The sequence below is a fragment of the Orycteropus afer genome, unplaced genomic scaffold (genome assembly GCF_000298275.1).
Source record: "Orycteropus afer afer isolate SDZICR_OR568_19922 unplaced genomic scaffold, OryAfe1.0 scaffold00377, whole genome shotgun sequence".
Classification (NCBI taxonomy): Eukaryota; Metazoa; Chordata; class Mammalia; order Tubulidentata; family Orycteropodidae; genus Orycteropus; species Orycteropus afer.
The window spans coordinates 1,136,065-1,145,791 of NW_006921964.1; the positions used below are offsets into that span (position 1 = coordinate 1,136,065).

The 9,727-nt window shown below is 43.0% G+C and overlaps 1 protein-coding gene across 1 annotated transcript in view; it reads left to right on the forward strand.

Annotated features, from left to right (window-relative positions):
- The window catches only part of RUVBL1 (RuvB like AAA ATPase 1), a 76,857-nt gene extending 67,349 nt beyond the window's left edge, over window positions 1-9,508 (forward strand). The window contains exons 9-11 of the mRNA XM_007953208.2: window positions 358-460; window positions 8,498-8,589; window positions 9,349-9,508. Coding sequence (XP_007951399.1) covers window positions 358-460; window positions 8,498-8,589; window positions 9,349-9,508 — 355 coding nt within the window. The remainder of the gene's footprint in view (window positions 1-357; window positions 461-8,497; window positions 8,590-9,348) is intronic.
- The last annotated feature ends 219 nt before the right edge of the window (window positions 9,509-9,727 follow it).

The window sequence follows — 9,727 nt, forward strand, 5'->3', positions numbered from 1 at the left end:
TACTTCCGTAGTGATACTGCCTCGGAAACCCAAGGAGGGGTCGCTATGAGTCAGGGCTGACTCGACGGCACATAACAACAACAACAACAACATATATGAACATTTGGCAAATATCTAGGTGATTTTTTTTTTTAGTATAATTATAAATGGTTTGTTTTTCTCTTCTCTTTTCCAAATTTCCTGTGACACTGATATTTACAAAGATCGTGAGGTTGTTCTTTTAAGTTACCTGAATAATAGTCTGATTACTCTGTGGCTCAGGATATTAACTGCTTTGTCACTGTGAGTGCCTCAACCTGTTTCCAGTTTCTTGTCTAAAAGATTCATGGGTGATGTGAGTGATTTTGGCCTTTGCAGAGGCACCGAGGACATCATATCTCCTCATGGCATCCCTCTTGATCTTCTGGACCGGGTGATGATCATTCGGACCATGCTGTACACGCCGCAGGAGATGAAACAGGTGAACCCCCTTCTCCTGTCCCTTGCTCTCCTCTTCTCTCATTCTACCAGTGTTCACTGACCACTGTGCGGAAGGGCACCCGTGGGGAGGCTGATTCCCACATGGCTGCATGATTCCCACATGACTGAGCGCCGAAGCCTCAGTCCACTCATCTGAAAAGTGTAATGGGCTAACTGGACAAAGCCTAGGGCCTCATAGACCCCTGCTAAGACTGGGGTCTTGGCTTTGCTTCTCCACTGCTCCCATCTGATGCACTGTAGGAACAAGACAGAGAAAACATTGACCACAAGGAAGGGCTCTTCTGCTCAGGGTGAAGCTTCACCTAGGGCTTTATCCTGCCAGAATACGCCAGAGGCTGGCTCCGTGGGGGGTGTAGGAGACAGCTCCCTGACCTGGGGTGGGAGGGAGGGGCAAGAGTCCTGGTACTACCGAGTGGCCTTCTGCTGTAAATTACATCATCAGTGATGGGCTTCTTCAGGCTGTGGAGGTCATGCCTGGGTAAGTCTGTGGCTTTGTAGCCAAATCCTTGAGGGCTGTTACAGAGCCATAGAGATGAGCCATGAAACAAGGTCCCAGCATTGAGGAACCACCTAAAAATGGAGGTCCTAAAACTCATCTTACAATAAGAGCATTAAATGAGGTGTATGGCGGAACACTGAGCTTATTGTCTGGCACATGTCATGTGCTCTGGAGCATGATCTGAATTCGACTTAGGCTTAGGCTTAGGGTTGAGTGATGACAGAGATATATGAACTTGTGTCTTATACCAGGGGTTGAGGTCCCATTTCTCTCTGCAGAAATTGCCTTTTACTTGCTTTGGAGCTTGAGCACCAGCTATGTGCCAAGCATTGCCAAGACATACTTAGGATTTCTAGTCCCCTTAACAAATTTCCAGGTAGTTATTATGATTACCATCTGTTTTTAATTAATTGATTGATTAAATTTTGCAGGTTTCCTGCCTTCTCCTCACACCCCTGATAAACAACAAAGAAAGTTTCCTTCCATATATAAACCTTCCCTTGACTTTTTACAATAATAAACTAATACAGTATTTGGCCTTCTGTGATTGATATACTTTAATCAACGTAATGTCCTCCAAATTCATCCACATTCTGTGGTGTTTTGCAAATTCTACATTATTCTTTAGTGTTGGCATAGTATTCCATTGTATGTATGTACCATACTTTGGTTATGCATTCTTATGTTGATGAACACCTAGGTTGTTTCAGTCATTTTGCTATTGCAAACAGAGCTGCAGTGAACACAGGTGTGTATATATTTATTTTTGTCCTGGCTCTCACTTCTTAGTATATATACCTAGCAATGGGATTGCTGGATCAAATGGTATTTCTAATTCCAACTTTTTAAGGAATTGCCATAATGCTTTCCACAGTGGTTGTATCATTTTACAGTCCCACCAGCAGTGTATGAGAGTTCCAATCTTTCCACATCCTCACCAGCACTTGACTGCTAACCAGAAGGCTGGTGGTTCAAACCCACCAGCCACTCTTCATGAGGAAGATGGGGCAATCTACTTCTATAATGATACTGCCTCGGAAACCCAAGGAGGGGTTGCTATGAGTCGGAGCCGACTTGACGGCACTAACGACGACAACACAAATTTACCCCTAGGTTTCATTGAGGAACTTCCTAGTTTTAGGTATCACATTTAAGTCTTTGATCCATCTGGAGTTAGTTTTTGTGTACGGTGTGAGGTACGGATTTTGTTCATTTTTCTGCAAATGGATATCCAGTTTTGCTAGCATTTGTTAAACAGACCACCTCTTCCCCATTTAATGGATTTCATCCCTTCGTCAAAGATCAGCTGACCATAGGTCGATGGATATATTTCTGGGTTCTCAATTCTATTCCACTGGTCTATGTATATGTCATTAAACCAGTATCAGGCAGTTTTGACTACTGTGGATGTTTTGAGATCTGGCAGTGTGAGACCTCCTACTTTGTTGTTGTTCTTCAATAGCGGTTTGCTTATCCAAGATCTCTTTCCTTTCCATATAAAATTAGTGATTGGTTTTTCCATATCCTTAAAGAATGCTGATGGGATCTGGATTGGGATTGCACTGAATGTATAAATTGCTTTGGGTAGTATTGACATTTTCACAATGTTCAGTCATTCCTATCCACAAGCATGATATGTTCTTCCATTTATGTAGATCTCTTATGGTTTCTTGAAGTAGTGTTTTGTAGTTTTCTTTGTACAGGTCTTTTGTATCCCTAGTGAGATTTATTCTGAAATGTTTTATTTTTTTGATAGCTATTATAAATGGTACTGATTTCCTTTTCAGCAATCTCTTTGCTGGTGTAGAGAAATTCAGCTGATTTTTGGATGTTGATCTTGTACCCTGCCACGATGCTAAATCTCTCAATTAGTTCCAGTAGATTTTTGACTGAGTCTCTTGAATTTTCTAGTTATAGGATCATATCATCAGCAAATACGGATAGTTTGACTTCTTCCATACCAATTTGGATGCCTTTAATTTCCCTTTCTTCCCTTATTGCCCTGGCTAGGACTTCCAATACAATGTTGAATAGAAGTGTGATAGGGGGCATCCTTGTCTGGTTCCTGTTCGCAGGGGGAATGGTTTCAGTCTCAATTGAGAATAATGTTGGCTGTTGATTTTGCATATGTGCCCTTTATTATGTTGAGCAATGTGCCCTTTATTATGTTGAGCAATGTTCATTTTATTGCTGTTTTTCTGAGAGTTTGATCAGGCATGGGTATTGGATTTTATCAAATGCCTTTTCTGCATCGATTGATATGGTCATATGGTTCTTTTCCTTTGTTTTATTTATGTGATAGGTGATGCCAATTGTTTTTTAATGTTGAACCATCCTTGCATACCTGATATGAACCCCACTTGTTTGTAAGGTATTATTTTTTGTATGTTGTTAGAGTCTGTTGGCTAGGACTGTAGTGAAGATTTTTGTATCTATATTCATAAGGGATATTAGTGTGTACTTTTCCTTTTTAGTGATGTCTTTGCCTGGTTTTGGTATCAAGATTATACTTGCTTCATAAAATGAATTTGAGGGGATTTCGTCCTTTTCTGTATTCTGGAAGAGCTTGAATAGGATTGGTGTCAGTTCTTCTCTGAACGGTTGATAGCATTCTGCAGGGAAACCATCTGTGCCAGGACCTTTTTTGTTGGTAATTTTTAAATGACCTTTTAGTTTCTTTTGTTATAATTCTCTTCAGAATTTCCACCTCAGTCTATGTTAGTTTAGGTAAGTAGTTATGTTTCTAGAAATCTGTCCATTTTTTCTAGATTTTCAGATTTGTTGGAGTACAGTTCTTCATAGTATCCTGATATTATCCTTTTAATTTCTGTTGGTTCTATTGTGATGTCTCCCAGTTGGTTGTTGTTTGCTGCTGTTGCTTCTATGTCCAAAGGACTCCCTTTAGCATCTTTTGTAAGGTTGGTCTGGTTTTAAGATACTCCTTTAATTTCTGCTTATCTGGAAATCTCCAATCTTCACCATCATATTTGAGGGACAGTTTTGCTGGGTATATAATTCTTGGTTGCAGATATTTTTCTTTCAAGGTTTTATATATACCATTCCACTGCTTTCTCATCTGCATGGTTTCTGCTGAAAAATCTGAGCTTAGTCTTCTGGTTGCCTTTTGTAGGTAACTTTTCATTTTTCCTGTTCAGCTTTCAAGATTCTTTCTTTGTCTTTGGTTTTTGTGAGTTTGATTATAATATATGTTGGTGATTTTCTTTTGGGGTCTGTCCTGTTGGGGGTTTGTTGGACTTCTTGAAGGGGGGATATAGTCTTGTCTTTTATCATATCAGGAAAATTTGCCTCCAATAAGTCTTCGACAATTTTTTCTGTGGTTTTATTTGTCTCTTCCTGTTCTGGAATTCCGATTACATGTATATTATTCTTTTTGATGGTATCCCACATGAACCTTAGGCTTTCTTCATTTTGTTTCGATCTTTTTTCTGATTGATCTCTTTCCAAAGAAGTTTGGAGGTATTTGTCTTCAGTGTCACTAATTCTTTCTTCCATTGATTCATTTCTCCTCCTTTGCCCATTCAATGTATTATCTATTTCTGAGAATTTAGTATTAATATTCTAGATTTCTATCTGTAATTTTTTATCGTTTCTAATTTTTTTCATTTATTTTGTCGTTTTGTTCTTGTGTTGTCTTCTGAAATTGTTCTAGGATTTTCTGTTTTTTCCTCAATTTTGTCAGTGTTTTCCATGATCTGTTTCTCAGTCCATTGAAGGTACCTAAATGTAGCTCTTTTGAATTCTTTATCAGGGAGTTCCAATCCTGCTGCTTCCTCAGGAATGTATGTTGTGGATCTGTATCCTGGTTCCTTGTTTCTACTACTTTGTCTTGCTTCTTTGTGTGGACTGTGATGGTCTGTTGTCTCCAAGACATTGTGATGTTTTTGTGTTTATGTTTAATTGGTGATTGTATGTTGCGGTTATTCGCCCAATATTTTTGTTTTCTTTGGATGTATCTGAGTAAGCAGAGTACTGTGCTCCTCTATTCATTAGTTGGCAGCACTTACACACTTACCACCTGTCTCCTTTCCAGTTTTCAGCCTCCCAAATGTCCGTGCTGTCTTTGGCAAGTGGAGCCTATTCTTAGGTCCCTGGAATCTGAATGAGAATGCTGTTACTTTAAATATCCAGTATGAGCACTGCTTGTAAACATTCAAAATGGCTTCACCCTCCAGGCTGCTGAAAGTCCACAGCTCACTTTATCTCCTTCTTTGCTGTTTCCCTTTTTTGTTATCAGCCACCGGCACAGTTGTCCATGCAGCCCTTGGTGAGCAGGGCCGATTTTAAGGTTATTTCTCAGGTCCTAAAACCACTTGGAAATATTCATGCTGTCCGTGCTGTCAGGATAGCTGACAGTCTGCAGCCCCATTTGTCTCCTTATTCGCTGTTTTCATTCAGGTTCTTCTACTAGTTGGTGTTTAATCTACTTCTTAATCCTTCCTTTCAAAGCTTAAGGCTCCAGGATTATCTTCTGTATCTGTGTCAATTGGTTTCTCTTTTCCTTGTTGAAGAGGGTCTTGTGTAGTACGCTTGTCTGCCTATTCCACCATTTTACCAAAAGGCACCATCTGTTTTATTTTTATTGGCTGTGTCCCTGAGCTTGTGAGTCGCCAGTCTGGGATGCAAAACCAAGCTTTCCCCACCCATGCTCAGTGATGGGTTGTTAGCTAGATTGTTATCCCCCTGGGCGACACTGCCCACTCTTGCCTCTAAGGGTTTCCTGTCTGGCATAGGTCTCTCCTGGTATGGGGCACAAGGTAAGGCTGTGACTAGAGTGAGTGGACCAGGGCTGCAATGACTTCTTGACTGGCTTTGCTTGGATCCTTACTACTCACAAAAGCATGGGCTGCTTTGTTGGACAACTTGATTGCGTTGTCAGTGTAATTTCTTTTGATCCCAAATCACCCTGTGAAGCAGGGAAAACTATTACCATTTTTATTCTTAGAGATGAGGACACTGAGACTTGGGTCTGAATAGTTGGCTCAGGTGCACAAAGCTAGCGAATGGCAGGACTGACTTGCACCCAGGCATCTGTTTCTGAAGCCCATATTTTTAATCATGGTGCAAGATGGCTGCCCACTTGCCAGAACTGTCTCCCCTAGAGATGCCTTTGCTCTGGCAATTTGTCAGCAGGGCCTACACTTGTAGAGCTGCTGGTCCTCTCTCATATTCGTGCAGCCCTCCCCGTCCCCGTGACCTGTCCAACATGGCCTTGCTTGGCATTTTTTTTTATTGACCAGCACCAGAAGTGTCTTGGTGATGTGTTGTTAGAGATTTCCCTTCATAACCAGGACTGACAGAATACAGGAACAGCTATGGTTCATAATGTTGATCATGTGTATTGTTTTGGAGATAGTGTCAGTGACTGGGGCCTCACCAGATCATGTTCTCTTGCTGTTGGATGAGTGCTACATTGAAGCCAAGGCATTCGTTGTGCAGAAGGGAAATTGGTCCCAGGCGGTAATTGGAAGCCTTCCTGTCTCCCCTGAGACTGGTTTGTGAAGCTGAACTGTGGGGACTGGAACCTTATGTGTCTGCCAAGAAGGCAAGCTATCACTGGCTCCCATGCCTTCATAGACACCCTTGGGCCTTAGAGCCACTTTGGGGATCCATCAGGGTTTATTGCTCAGGAAGAGTGACGGTCCCCTCATCATATTGGGAATAAGCAGCAGGCCTGGGATCCCCACTCAGCACAGTCCATACACTTCTGGGAACAGTCTGCCTGGTACCAACAGAGCAGGATCCCTCTCGGGCTTTTCTCAGATGAAAAGGATAAACTGATGGTGGGACAGGCCTGCTTTGTGCTTGTTGGGTCAAGAAACAACCTTAGCACTTGTACTAGAGCCTGGGGTAGGTTCTCCCCCCCCCAAAAAAAAAAAAACAACTAAATATAATTTGTGTACTATGCCATCAGTGCCGACACCCTCATAAACTATCCCTGCAGGTTATTAAATGATTAAAGATCTAATTTATGAACTGTCTGTTTCCGAGCAGTCTGAAGCAGGAGTTCTTGTGATTGCTTTGACCAGCTCAGGAGAGAGTGAGAGCAGGGCACCCCTGACACTCCTGAAGCTGAACCTCAGGTTCTGCTCAGCTCCCAAAGGCCAGTACTCCAGGCCAAAGTGCTATCCTATGAGCCGCTGCCAGGATTAAATACTTCCATCTCCTTAGAGCCTCAGAAGGCTCCCACAGAAGTCACATACCGGCAGCCCACTGGCTGATCATATAAGTTTTACGTGGCCTTGGCAGTGTTTATGAAGTATATGAACAATTTGGCAACATTTAGAAATTCGAACATTTCCTTAAAATGATCTGTACTTGAAAAAATGGAAGACTTTATTGACAGCACCCAACCTTTGCCGCTGGAAGGCGATGATTGCTTGGTCTAAGGGCCACCAACCACCCCCTGGGCACCAGCATTCCCTCACCACCACCATATCCCCCACCTCACACCCTGCATGACCTTTTCCATTTACAGGCACCTGGAGTGCTGGCCAAGCCTTACCAGAGCCATTAGACTAAGCCCTCACCTCTGTGCTCCTGCCGTCAGGGTTCTGCCTATAGTGGCTGGTCTCAGCAAACCTCTGATCCTCCTTTTCCCTCCTCTAGTGAGGCTTGAGCCTGGGACTCAGTCTATTACAGTTCCTTTGCTTCTACCTTGGGTGTGTTTTTATGGCTTTAATTTAAACATGGGCTTCTTGATATCTTGTTTACAAAGCTGCCAAAGTGAAAAATTCCCGTATTATATGAGGCTCGAAGTCCTCGAGTTATCTCTGCTCCACAACACACAGCATCATTATCCAGGAGGCCTTATCACTCAGTGCTGGAGCGTCTGCAGGCCCTGGTGCCACTGCTGTGACTGCCCACCACCAGCCTGCTCCTCCAGCTTCACCCACATCCTCCAGCTGCAACGAGTGGCAGCCTCTTCTTGATAGATTAGATATCTCTCAGTGATGTTATGAGGGCTGATAACTCTTTAAAAGTAACTTTTTTGATTTATTTAACTGTTGTATTTATCAAGCAAATAAAAAATGTCTCTTCTTGTCTGAGTGCTTATAGTTGGTAGTGCCCATGTTACAGAAGAAGGTTAGAGCCCAGGAGAGAGCCTGGGAGGGAGGTGGATGGAGGTGAGTAGGGGTTTGGAAGAGACCACGGTTGTTCTGTTCCTGGAGGCTACAAAGGAAGGGTGCTAAGACAGGACAGAGTGAGAAAGCAAGAGCTAAGCTGCCTTCATGCCAGGTGCCCTTTTTATTAGGCGCATAGCTGTTGGACATAATACTATTTACATCAAAGATGGCCTGGTGCCCCTGGAGGTGTACAGGGCCAATAGTCCCAGGCAGGAGCTAGTGCTTTGCCTACCAGCCCAGGGTTGGACCTCTGCTTTGCTTATGACATGGGATGAGAAAAGCTAAATAAAATTATTTTTAAAGTACTTTATTGCTTTATAAATGGAAACTTACAGTTCATTGCTGTCAATCATGTTTTTTTCTCCCCTAAAAGATCATTAAAATTCGAGCCCAGACAGAGGGAATCAACATCAGTGAGGAGGCATTGAATCATCTAGGTGAGATTGGTACCAAGACCACCCTGAGGTAAGCCAGCCATCCTGGGCCTATATCTGCCAGATAATGCACCAGCCTCAGCATAGCCCGCCCTAGCATAGACTTTCCCAGCATAGCCCCTGGAGCCTCACTGGGATGGGTCTGTTGGGGGAAATCAAGGCAGGTACTCCTTGCAGGGCACAGGGCCTTGTCTCCTAGCACTGTTGTGATGGATCTTTTCCCAGTGTACTGCAATTTAAGGTACAGAATATTTAGATGGTTTTTAGAAAGCTAGAATATCAGGTTAAGTTAAGGTTAAGGTTAATATCTTCTCCTGCAGCAAATCTGGTGGAACATACCTGGCAGAGGAGATAGATAGAAGCAGATCGGGGTCCAGGGCAGGTAGCTCACTAGTCTAGGCTCTGCCTTCCCCTCTCCCCTGTCTCCTGTTCTCTGTGTGCCTGGTAGGGAGGTGGAAGGGTGGAGTGTGGACGTAGATCATTCTCCAGCAGCTCACCAGTGTTCCACATTGGTTTCTTAAGTCCTTTTAAAATCATGATTTCACAGTCCTCAGCCCTTCCTGTTTGAGTCAGTTCTTTGCTCCTAAGGTTGAAGGCAAGCTTTTCTCTTTGAAAAGAATGGTGCTTTTAAGAGCTATTCATTTAATACCTATCTCCTTTTCTGCTGTGTCCACAAAAACTATCATACACATAATACTGGGCTCAGTGCCTTTGTTATTCTTGACTTTGGGGAGGGGAGCCCCCCAATAAATGACCTGTTTCACTCCTGCCCTGGTCCTGTCCATTGTAGGTACTCAGTGCAGCTGCTGACCCCGGCCAACTTGCTTGCTAAAATCAATGGGAAGGACAGCATCGAGAAAGAACATGTTGAGGAGATCAGCGAGCTTTTCTATGATGCCAAGTCATCAGCCAAAATCCTGGCTGATCAACAGGATAAGTACATGAAGTAAGCTGGCTCTCGTCTTCTGCAAGGAGAGATTCCCAGTGTTCCTGGCCTGGTCCAGACTGCATGCAGGAGCTTGCCCTGCACGAGGGCTTCTTCACATGAAGGCACAGTTGGCAGCATTGCCAGTTCAATGTAGAAAGTATTTCTTTTTAAATTACCACAACTTCCCTGTGGCTGCTTTGAAGGAATCCTTTCTTACCTGGTATATTTTCTAATAAATCAT